The sequence below is a fragment of the Oncorhynchus masou genome, chromosome 2, assembly GCF_036934945.1.
Source record: "Oncorhynchus masou masou isolate Uvic2021 chromosome 2, UVic_Omas_1.1, whole genome shotgun sequence".
In the NCBI taxonomy this organism is placed as follows: domain Eukaryota; kingdom Metazoa; phylum Chordata; class Actinopteri; order Salmoniformes; family Salmonidae; genus Oncorhynchus; species Oncorhynchus masou.
This window is the reverse complement of record NC_088213.1, coordinates 4697118-4711166: the sequence shown is the minus strand read 5'-3', so window position 1 is coordinate 4711166 and position 14049 is coordinate 4697118. Positions and strand designations below refer to the sequence as shown.

Below are 14049 nucleotides of genomic sequence, written 5' to 3'. Positions count from 1 at the left end.
AGAATAGACTAGAACATAGTGCAGACACCACAAGGAAATGACGTCAGGTTGAGACTGGGGCTTGGTTCCCAAATCCTAAACAGCAAACCACTTAGAATGTATGTTACTGTCCCACTACTATTTATAACAGTCACTAATTCTACTGTTACTGTCCCACTACTATTTATAATAGTCACTAATTCTACTGTTACTATCCCACTACTATTTATAATAGTCACTAATTCTACTGTTACTATCCCACTACTATTTATAATAGTCACTAATTCTACTGTTACTATCTCACTACTATTTATAATAGTCACTAATTCTACTGTTACTGTCCCACTACTATTTATAATAGTCACTAATTCTACTGTTACTATCCCACTACTATTTATAATAGTCACTAATTCTACTGTTACTATCCCACTACTATTTATAATAGTCACTAATTCTACTGTTACTATCCCACTACTATTTATAATAGTCACTAATTCTACTGTTACTATCCCACTACTATTTATAATAGTCACTAATTCTACTGTTACTATCTCACTACTATTTATAATAGTCACTAATTCTACTGTTACTATCCCACTACTATTTAAATAGTCACTAATTCTACTGTTACTATCTCACTACTATTTATAATACAGTCACTAATTCTACTGTTACTATCCCACTACTATTTATAATAGTCACTAATTCTACTGTTACTATCTCACTACTATTTATAATAGTCACTAATTCTACTATTACTGTCCCACTACTATTTATAATAGTCACTAATTCTACTGTTACTGTCTCACTACTATTTATAATAGTCACTAATTCTACTGTTACTATCCCACTACTATTTATAATAGTCACTAATTCTACTGTTACTGTCCCACTACTATTTATAATACAGTCACTAATTCTACTGTTACTATCTCACTACTATTTATAATAGTCACTAATTCTACTGTTACTATCCCACTACTATTTATAATAGTCACTAATTCTACTGTTACTATCTCACTACTATTTATAATAGTCACTAATTCTACTGTTACTGTCCCACTACTATTTATAATAGTCACTAATTCTACTGTTACTATCTCACTACTATTTATAATACAGTCACTAATTCTACTGTTACTATCTCACTACTATTTATAATATTCACTAATTCTACTGTTACTATCCCACTACTATTTATAATAGTCACTAATTCTACTGTTACTATCTCACTACTATTTATAATACAGTCACTAATTCTACTGTTACTATCTCACTACTATTTATAATATTCACTAATTCTACTGTTACTATCCCACTACTATTTATAATAGTCACTAATTCTACTGTTACTGTCCCACTACTATTTCTAATAGTCACTAATTCTACTGTTACTATCTCACTACTATTTATAATACAGTCACTAATTCTACTGTTACTATCTCACTACTATTTATAATAGTCACTAATTCTACGGTTACTGTCCCACTACTATTTATAATAGTCACTAATTCTACTGTTACTGTCCCACTACTATTTATAATAGTCACTAATTCTACTGTTACTATCCCATTACTATTTATAATACAGTCACTAATTCTACTGTTACTATCTCACTACTATTTATAATAGTCACTAATTCTACGGTTACTGTCCCACTACTATTTATAATAGTCACTAATTCTACTGTTACTGTCCCACTACTATTTATAATAGTCACTAATTCTACTGTTACTATCCCACTACTATTTATAATAGTCACTAATTCTACTGTTACTATCCCACTACTATTTATAATAGTCACTAATTCTACTGTTACTATCTCACTACTATTTATAATAGTCACTAATTCTACTGTTACTGTCCCACTACTATTTATAATAGTCACTAATTCTACTGTTACTATCTCACTACTATTTATAATACAGTCACTAATTCTACTGTTACTATCTCACTACTATTTATAATACAGTCACTAATTCTACTGTTACTATCCCACTACTATTTATAATAGTCACTAATTCTACTGTTACTATCCCACTACTATTTATAATAGTCACTAATTCTACTGTTACTATCTCACTACTATTTATAATAGTCACTAATTCTACTGTTACTGTCCCACTACTATTTATAATAGTCACTAATTCTACTGTTACTATCTCACTACTATTTATAATACAGTCACTAATTCTACTGTTACTATCTCACTACTATTTATAATATTCACTAATTCTACTGTTACTATCCCACTACTATTTATAATAGTCACTAATTCTACTGTTACTATCTCACTACTATTTATAATACAGTCACTAATTCTACTGTTACTATCTCACTACTATTTATAATATTCACTAATTCTACTGTTACTATCCCACTACTATTTATAATAGTCACTAATTCTACTGTTACTGTCCCACTACTATTTCTAATAGTCACTAATTCTACTGTTACTATCTCACTACTATTTATAATACAGTCACTAATTCTACTGTTACTATCTCACTACTATTTATAATAGTCACTAATTCTACGGTTACTGTCCCACTACTATTTATAATAGTCACTAATTCTACTGTTACTGTCCCACTACTATTTATAATAGTCACTAATTCTACTGTTACTATCCCATTACTATTTATAATACAGTCACTAATTCTACTGTTACTATCTCACTACTATTTATAATAGTCACTAATTCTACTGTTACTATCCCATTACTATTTATAATACAGTCACTAATTCTACTGTTACTGTCCCACTACTATTTATAATAGTCACTAATTCTACTGTTACTATCTCACTACTATTTATAATAGTCACTATTTATAACAGTCACTAATTCTACTGTTACTGTCCCACTACTATTTATAATAGTCACTAATTATACTGTTACTATCTCACTACTATTTATAATAGTCACTAATTCTACTGTTACTATCTCACTACTATTTATAATAGTCACTAATTCTACTGTTACTATCTCACTACTATTTATAATAGTCACTATTTATAACAGTCACTAATTCTACTGTTACTGTCCCACTACTATTTATAATAGTCACTAATTCTACTGTTACTATCTCACTACTATTTATAATAGTCACTATTTATAACAGTCACTAATTCTACTGTTACTGTCCCACTACTATTTATAATAGTCACTAATTCTACTGTTACTATCTCACTAATTCTACTGTTACTATCTCACTACTATTTATAATAGTCACTAATTCTACTGTTACTATCCCACTACTATTTATAATAGTCACTAATTCTACTGTTACTGTCCCACTACTATTTATAATAGTCACTAATTCTACTGTTACTATCTCACTACTATTTATAATAGTCACTAATTCTACTGTTACTATCTCACTACTATTTATAATAGTCACTAATTCTACTGTTACTATCCCACTACTATTTATAATAGTCACTAATTCTACTGTTACTATCCCACTACTATTTATAATAGTCACTAATTCTACTGTTACTATCTCACTACTATTTATAATAGTCACTAATTCTACTGTTACTATCTCACTACTATTTATAATAGTCACTAATTCTACTGTTACTATCCCACTACTATTTATAATAGTCACTAATTCTACTGTTACTGTCTCACTACTATTTATAAGTCACTAATTCTACTGTTACTATCCCACTACTATTTATAATACAGTAACTAATTCTACTGTTACTGTCTCACTACTATTTATAATAGTCACTAATTCTACTGTTACTATCTCACTACTATTTATAATAGTCACTAATTCTACTGTTACTATCCCACTACTATTTATAATAGTCACTAATTCTACTGTCACTATCCCACTACTATTTATAATAGTCACTAATTCTACTGTTACTGTCCCACTACTATTTATAATAGTCACTAATTCTACTGTTACTATCCCACTACTATTTATAATAGTCACTAATTCTAATGTTACTATCCCACTACTATTTATAATAGTCACTAATTCTAATGTTACTATCCCACTACAATTTATAATAGTCACTAATTCTACTGTTACTATCCCACTACTATTTATAATAGTCACTAATTCTACTGTTACTATCGCACTACTATTTATACAAGTCACTAATTCTACTGTTACTATCCCACTACTATTTATAATAGTCACTAATTCTACTGTTACTGTCTCACTACTATTTATAATAGTCACTAATTCTACTGTTACTATCCCACTACTATTTATAATAGTCACTAATTCTAATGTTACTATCCCACTACTATTTATAATAGTCACTAATTCTAATGTTACTATCCCACTACTATTTATAATAGTCACTAATTCTACTGTTACTATCCCACTACTATTTATAATAGTCACTAATTCTACTGTTACTATCGCACTACTATTTATACTAGTCACTAATTCTACTGTTACTATCCCACTACTATTTATAATAGTCACTAATTCTACTGTTACTGTCTCACTACTATTTATAATAGTCACTAATTCTACTGTTACTATCCCACTACTATTTATAATAGTCACTAATTCTACTGTTACTATCCCACTACTATTTATAATACAGTCACTAATTCTACTGTTACTGTCCCACTACTATTTATAATAGTCACTAATTCTACTGTTACTATCCCACTACTATTTATAATAGTCACTAATTCTACTGTTACTATCCCACTACTATTTATAATAGTCACTAATTCTACTGTTACTATCCCACTACTATTTATAATACAGTCACTAATTCTACTGTTACTGTCCCACTACTATTTATAATAGTCACTAATTCTACTGTTACTATCCCACTACTATTTATAATAGTCACTAATTCTACTGTTACTATCCCACTACTATTTATAATAGTCACTAATTCTACTGTTACTATCTCACTACTATTTATAATAGTCACTAATTCTACTGTTACTATCCCACTACTATTTATAATAGTCACTAATTCTACTGTTACTATCCCACTACTATTTATAATAGTCACTAATTCTACTGTTACTGTCTCACTACTATTTATAAGAGTCACTAATTCTACTGTTACTATCCCACTACTATTTATAATACAGTCACTAATTCTACTGTTACTGTCCCACTACTATTTATAATACAGTCACTAATTATACTGTTACTATCTTACTACTATTTATAATAGTCACTAATTCTACTGTTACTGTCTCACTACTATTTATAAGTCACTAATTCTACTGTTACTATCCCACTACTATTTATAATACAGTAACTAATTCTACTGTTACTGTCTCACTACTATTTATAATAGTCACTAATTCTACTGTTACTATCTCACTACTATTTATAATAGTCACTAATTCTACTGTTACTATCCCACTACTATTTATAATAGTCACTAATTCTACTGTCACTATCCCACTACTATTTATAATAGTCACTAATTCTACTGTTACTGTCCCACTACTATTTATAATAGTCACTAATTCTACTGTTACTATCCCACTACTATTTATAATAGTCACTAATTCTAATGTTACTATCCCACTACTATTTATAATAGTCACTAATTCTAATGTTACTATCCCACTACTATTTATAATAGTCACTAATTCTACTGTTACTATCCCACTACTATTTATAATAGTCACTAATTCTACTGTTACTATCGCACTACTATTTATACAAGTCACTAATTCTACTGTTACTATCCCACTACTATTTATAATAGTCACTAATTCTACTGTTACTGTCTCACTACTATTTATAATAGTCACTAATTCTACTGTTACTATCCCACTACTATTTATAATAGTCACTAATTCTAATGTTACTATCCCACTACTATTTATAATAGTCACTAATTCTAATGTTACTATCCCACTACTATTTATAATAGTCACTAATTCTACTGTTACTATCCCACTACTATTTATAATAGTCACTAATTCTACTGTTACTATCGCACTACTATTTATACTAGTCACTAATTCTACTGTTACTATCCCACTACTATTTATAATAGTCACTAATTCTACTGTTACTGTCTCACTACTATTTATAATAGTCACTAATTCTACTGTTACTATCCCACTACTATTTATAATAGTCACTAATTCTACTGTTACTATCCCACTACTATTTATAATACAGTCACTAATTCTACTGTTACTGTCCCACTACTATTTATAATAGTCACTAATTCTACTGTTACTATCCCACTACTATTTATAATAGTCACTAATTCTACTGTTACTATCCCACTACTATTTATAATAGTCACTAATTCTACTGTTACTATCCCACTACTATTTATAATACAGTCACTAATTCTACTGTTACTGTCCCACTACTATTTATAATAGTCACTAATTCTACTGTTACTATCCCACTACTATTTATAATAGTCACTAATTCTACTGTTACTATCCCACTACTATTTATAATAGTCACTAATTCTACTGTTACTATCTCACTACTATTTATAATAGTCACTAATTCTACTGTTACTATCCCACTACTATTTATAATAGTCACTAATTCTACTGTTACTATCCCACTACTATTTATAATACAGTCACTAATTCTACTGTTACTGTCTCACTACTATTTATAAGAGTCACTAATTCTACTGTTACTATCCCACTACTATTTATAATAGTCATTAATTCTACTGTTACTATCTCACTACTATTTATAATAGTCACTAATTCTACTGTTACTGTCTCACTACTATTTATAATAGTCACTAATTCTACTGTTACTATCCCACTACTATGTATAATAGTCACTAATTCTACTGTTACTGTCCCACTACTATTTATAATACAGTCACTAATTCTACTGTTACTATCCCACTACTATTTATAATAGTCACTAATTCTACTGTTACTGTCCCACTACTATTTATAATAGTCACTAATTCTACTGTTACTGTCCCACTACTATTTATAATAGTCACTAATTCTAATGTTACTATCCCACTACTATTTATAATAGTCACTAATTCTAATGTTACTATCCCACTACTATTTATAATAGTCACTAATTCTACTGTTACTATCCCACTACTATTTATAATAGTCACTAATTCTACTGTTACTATCGCACTACTATTTATACTAGTCACTAATTCTACTGTTACTATCCCACTACTATTTATAATAGTCACTAATTCTACTGTTACTGTCTCACTACTATTTATAATAGTCACTAATTCTACTGTTACTATCCCACTACTATTTATAATACAGTCACTAATTCTACTGTTACTGTCCCACTACTATTTATAATAGTCACTAATTCTACTGTTACTATCCCACAACTATTTATAATAGTCACTAATTCTACTGTTACTATCCCACTACTATTTATAATAGTCACTAATTCTACTGTTACTATCCCACTACTATTTATAATAGTCACTAATTCTAATGTTACTATCCCACTACTATTTATAATAGTCACTAATTCTACTGTTACTATCCCACTACTATTTATAATAGTCACTAATTCTACTGTTACTATCGCACTACTATTTATACTAGTCACTAATTCTACTGTTACTATCCCACTACTATTTATAATAGTCACTAATTCTACTGTTACTGTCTAACTACTATTTATAATAGTCACTAATTCTACTGTTACTATCTCACTACTATTTATAATAGTCACTAATTCTACTGTTACTATCCCACTACTATTTATAATACAGTCACTAATTCTACTGTTACTGTCTCACTACTATTTATAAGAGTCACTAATTCTACTGTTACTATCCCACTACTATTTATAATAGTCACTAATTCTACTGTTACTATCCCACTACTATTTATAATAGTCATTAATTCTACTGTTACTATCGCACTACTATTTATAATAGTCACTAATTCTACTGTTACTATCCCACTACTATGTATAATAGTCACTAATTCTACTGTTACTGTCCCACTACTATTTATAATACAGTCACTAATTCTACTGTTACTATCCCACTACTATTTATAATAGTCATTAATTCTACTGTTACTATCTCACTACTATTTATAATAGTCACTAATTCTACTGTTACTGTCTCACTACTATTTATAATAGTCACTAATTCTACTGTTACTATCCCACTACTATGTATAATAGTCACTAATTCTACTGTTACTATCCCACTACTATTTATAATAGTCACTAATTCTACTGTTACTATCCCACTACTATTTATAATAGTCACTATTTATAATAGTCACTAATTCTACTGTTACTATCTCACTACTATTTATAATAGTCACTAATTCTACTGTTACTATCCCACTACTATTTATAATACAATCACTAATTCTACTGTTACTATCTCACTACTATTTATAATACAGTCACTAATTCTACTGTTACTATCCCACTACTATTTATTATAGTCACTAATTCTACTGTTACTATCCCACTACTATTTATAATAGTCACTAATTCTACTGTTACTATCTCACTACTATTTATAATAGTCACTAATTCTACTGTTACTATCTCACTACTATTTATAATACAGTCACTAATTCTACTGTTACTGTCCCACTACTATCTATAATAGTCACTAATTCTACTGTTACTATCCCACTACTATTTATAATAGTCACTAATTCCACTGTTACTGTCCCACTACTATTTATAATAGTCACTAATTCTACTGTTACTATCCCACTACTATTTATAATAGTCACTAATTCTACTGTTACTAATACCTCCTGCAGCATCTAACTGTAAACTCTACTGTTACTGATACATCTTAAGTGTAAACTCTACTGTAACTGACACAGCTTACTGTAAACTCTACTGTAACTGACACAGCTTGCTGTAAACTCTACTGTAACTGACACATCTTAACTGTAATCTCTACTGTAACTGACACATCTTAACTGTAAACTCTACTGTAACTGACACAGCTAACCGTAAACTCTACTGTAACTGACACATCTAACTGTAAACTCTACCTGTAACTGACACAGCTTACTGTAAACTCCACTGTAACTGACACAGCTTACTGTAAACTCCACTGTTACTGACACATCTTAACTGTAAACTCTACTGTAACTGACACGGCTTACTGTAAACTCTACTGTAACTGACACAGCTTACTGTAAACTCCACTGTTACTGACACATCTTAACTGTAAACTCTACTGTAACTGATACATCTAACTGTAAACTCTACTGTAGTTAAACTGTTACTCTACCTGACATCTAACTGTAAACTCTACTGTAACTGACACAGCTTACTGTAAACTCTACTGTAGTTATACTGTTACTCTACCTGACACATCTCAGTGATGGTGTCATCAAACACCCCTCCAGCATCGTCGGCCCCCTCCCCCACCAGCTTGACCTTCCAGGCCCTGGACGGCAGTCGCAGGTCAGACGCGTTCAGCTTGACCACCTGACGGGCTATCTGCACAAAGATGGGCTTACACTTACGACCCCTGGACAGAGAGAGAAGAGGATGGAGAGAGAGGCAGAGAGAGAAAGAAAGAGAGGCAGAGAGAGAAAGAAAGAGAGAGAGGATGGAGAGAGAGGCAGAGAGAGAACGAGAGAGAAAGAAAGAGAGAGGATGGAGAGAATGAGAGAGGGAGAGAGAGAGAAAGAGAGGCAGAGAGAGAAAGAGAGAAAGAAAGAGGGGACGGTGAGAGAGGAGGTAGAGGAAGGAGAGAGAGGAGGTAGAGGAAGGAAGGAGAGAGAGAGAGAGGAGGTAGAGGAAGGAGAGAGAGAGGAGGTAGAGGAAGGAGAGAGAGAGGAGGTAGAGGATGGAGAGAGAGAGGAGGTAGAGGAAGGAGAGAGAGAGGTAGAGGAAGGAGAGAGAGAGAGAGAGGAGGTAGAGGAAGGAGAGAGAGAGAGGGGAGGTAGAGGAAGGAGAGAGAGAGAGAGGAGGTAGAGGAAGGAGAGAGAGAGAGGAGGTAGAGGAAGGAGAGAGAGAGAGGAGGTAGAGGAAGGAGAGAGAGAGAGGGGAGGTAGAGGAAGGAGAGAGAGAGAGAGGAGGTAGAGGAAGGAGAGAGAGAGAGGGGAGGTAGAGGAAGGAGAGAGAGAGAGAGGAGGTAGAGGAAGGAGAGAGAGAGAGAGAGGTAGAGGAAAGGGAAGATGATGAAAAAGGGAGGCAGAGAACAATTAGTTGAATCTCAATGTAACATCAACACACTGCGTTTCATACTGCCGTACCGAGCAGACATCTGAAACAGTGGAGCCACATCAACCATCAGATCACAGCATGTCTTTGTGGTTTTCAAAGACACTTTAAGATTCTTTGTATTGAAAAAGCTCTTTAAGAAAACATCTGGACAGTGAGGAGAACCTCTACATCTCTACTCCTCTAGGATAGTGGACAGACCGTGAGGAGAACATCTACATCTCTACTCCTCTAGGATAGTGGACAGTGAGGAGAACATCTCTACTCCTCTAGGATAGTGGACATACCGTGAGGAGAACATCTACATCTCTACTCCTCTAGGATAGTGGACATACCGTGAGGAGAACATCTACATCTCTACTCCTCTAGGACAGTGGACAGACCGTGAGGAGAACATCTACATCTCTACTCCTCTAGGATAGTGGACATACCGTGAGGAGAACATCTACATCTCTACTCCTCTAGGATAGTGGACATACCGTGAGGAGAACATCTACATCTCTACTCCTCTAGGATAGTGGACATACCGTGAGGAGAACATCTACATCTCTACTCCTCTAGGATAGTGGACAGACAGTGAGGAGAACCTCTCTACTCCTCTAGAATAGTGGACAGACCGTGAGGAGAACCTCTACATCTCTACTCCTCTAGGATAGTGGACAGACCGTGAGGAGAACATCTCTACTCCTCTAGGACAGTGGACAGACCGTGAGGAGAACCTCTACATCTCTACTCCTCTAGGACAGTGGACAGACCGTGAGGAGAACATCTCTACTCCTCTAGGACAGTGGACAGACCGTGAGGAGAACCTCTACATCTCTACTCCTCTAGGACAGTGGACAGTGAGGAGAACATCTACATCTCTACTCCTCTAGGATAGTGGACAGACCGTGAGGAGAACATCTACATCTCTACTCCTCTAGGACAGTGGACAGACCGTGAGGAGAACATCTCTACTCCTCTAGGATAGTGGACAGACCGTGAGGAGAACCTCTACATCTCTACTCCTCTAGGACAGTGGACAGACCGTGAGGAGAACCTCTACATCTCTACTCCTCTAGGATAGTGGACAGACCGTGAGGAGAACATCTACATCTCTACTCCTCTAGGATAGTGGACAGACCGTGAGGAGAACATCTCTACTCCTCTAGGACAGTGGACAGACCGTGAGGAGAACCTCTACATCTCTACTCCTCTAGGACAGTGGACAGACCGTGAGGAGAACATCTACATCTCTACTCCTCTAGGATAGTGGACAGACCGTGAGGAGAACATCTCTACTCCTCTAGGATAGTGGACAGACCGGGAGGAGAACCTCTACATCTCTACTCCTCTAGGATAGTGGACAGACCGTGAGGAGAACATCTCTACTCCTCTAGGATAGTGGACAGACCGTGAGGAGAACCTCTACCTCTCTACTCCTCTAGGATAGTGGACAGACCGTGAGGAGAACCTCTACCTCTCTACTCCTCTAGGATAGTGGACAGACCGTGAGGAGAACATCTCTACTCCTCTAGGATAGTGGACAGACCGTGAGGAGAACCTCTACCTCTCTACTCCTCTAGGACAGTGGACAGACCGTGAGGAGAACCTCTCTACTCCTCTAGGATAGTGGACAGACCGGGAGGAGAACCTTTACATCTCTACTCCTCTAGGATAGTGGACAGACCGTGAGGAGAACATCTCTACTCCTCTAGGATAGTGGACAGACCGTGAGGAGAACCTCTACCTCTCTACTCCTCTAGGATAGTGGACAGACCGTGAGGAGAACCTCTACCTCTCTACTCCTCTAGGATAGTGGACAGACCGTGAGGAGAACCTCTACCTCTCTACTACTCTAGGACAGTGGACAGACCGTGAGGAGAACCTCTACTCCTCTAGGATAGTGGACAGACCGTGAGGAGAACCTCTACATCTCTACTCCTCTAGGATAGTGGACAGACCGTGAGGAGAACCTCTACCTCTCTACTCCTCTAGGATAGTGGACAGACCGTGAGGAGAACATCTCTACTCCTCTAGGACAGTGGACAGACCGTGAGGAGAACCTCTACATCTCTACTCCTCTAGGACAGTGGACAGACCGTGAGGAGAACATCTCTACTCCTCTAGGACAGTGGACAGACCGTGAGGAGAACCTCTACATCTCTACTCCTCTAGGACAGTGGACAGTGAGGAGAACATCTACATCTCTACTCCTCTAGGATAGTGGACAGACCGTGAGGAGAACATCTACATCTCTACTCCTCTAGGACAGTGGACAGACCGTGAGGAGAACATCTCTACTCCTCTAGGATAGTGGACAGACCGTGAGGAGAACATCTCTACTCCTCTAGGATAGTGGACAGACCGTGAGGAGAACCTCTACCTCTCTACTCCTCTAGGATAGTGGACAGACCGTGAGGAGAACCTCTACCTCTCTACTCCTCTAGGATAGTGGACAGACCGTGAGGAGAACATCTCTACTCCTCTAGGATAGTGGACAGACCGTGAGGAGAACCTCTACCTCTCTACTCCTCTAGGACAGTGGACAGACCGTGAGGAGAACCTCTCTACTCCTCTAGGATAGTGGACAGACCGGGAGGAGAACCTTTACATCTCTACTCCTCTAGGATAGTGGACAGACCGTGAGGAGAACATCTCTACTCCTCTAGGATAGTGGACAGACCGTGAGGAGAACCTCTACCTCTCTACTCCTCTAGGATAGTGGACAGACCGTGAGGAGAACCTCTACCTCTCTACTCCTCTAGGATAGTGGACAGACCGTGAGGAGAACCTCTACCTCTCTACTACTCTAGGACAGTGGACAGACCGTGAGGAGAACCTCTACTCCTCTAGGATAGTGGACAGACCGTGAGGAGAACCTCTACTCCTCTAGGATAGTGGACAGACCGTGAGGAGAACCTCTACATCTCTACTCCTCTAGGATAGTGGACAGACCGTGAGGAGAACCTCTACCTCTCTACTCCTCTAGGATAGTGGACAGACCGTGAGGAGAACCTCTACCTCTCTACTACTCTAGGACAGTGGACAGACCGTGAGGAGAACCTCTACTCCTCTAGGACAGTGGACAGACCGTGAGGAGAACCTCTACTCCTCTAGGACAGTGGACAGACCGCGAGGAGAACCTCTCTGCTCCTCTAGGACAGTGGACAGTGAGGAGAACCTCTCTACTACTCTAGGACAGTGGACAGTGAGGAGAACCTCTCTACTCCTCTAGGACAGTGGACAGTGAGGAGAACATCTCTACTCCTCTAGGATAGTGGACAGACCGGGAGGAGAACCTCTACATCTCTACTCCTCTAGGATAGTGGACAGACCGGGAGGAGAACCTTTACATCTCTACTCCTCTAGGATAGTGGACAGACCGTGAGGAGAACATCTCTACTCCTCTAGGATAGTGGACAGACCGTGAGGAGAACCTCTACCTCTCTACTCCTCTAGGATAGTGGACAGACCGTGAGGAGAACCTCTACCTCTCTACTCCTCTAGGATAGTGGACAGACCGTGAGGAGAACATCTCTACTCCTCTAGGATAGTGGACAGACCGTGAGGAGAACCTCTACCTCTCTACTCCTCTAGGACAGTGGACAGACCGTGAGGAGAACCTCTCTACTCCTCTAGGATAGTGGACAGACTGGGAGGAGAACCTTTACATCTCTACTCCTCTAGGATAGTGGACAGACCGTGAGGAGAACATCTCTACTCCTCTAGGATAGTGGACAGACCGTGAGGAGAACCTCTACCTCTCTACTCCTCTAGGATAGTGGACAGACCGTGAGGAGAACCTCTACCTCTCTACTCCTCTAGGATAGTGGACAGACCGGGAGGAGAACCTCTACTCCTCTAGGATAGTGGACAGACCGTGAGGAGAACCTCTACATCTCTACTCCTCTAGGACAGTGGACAGTGAGGAGAACCTCTC

The 14049-nt window shown here is 36.6% G+C and overlaps 1 protein-coding gene across 2 annotated transcripts in view; it reads right to left on the bottom strand.

Moving 5' to 3' along the window:
- Positions 1-14049, bottom strand: part of LOC135554485 (probable E3 ubiquitin-protein ligase HERC1) — a 68568-nt gene that overhangs the window by 15525 nt on the left and 38994 nt on the right. For both annotated transcript variants that reach the window (XM_064986822.1, XM_064986811.1), the window contains exon 17: positions 9264-9429. In XM_064986822.1, coding sequence (XP_064842894.1) covers positions 9264-9429 — 166 coding nt within the window. The remainder of the gene's footprint in view (positions 1-9263; positions 9430-14049) is intronic.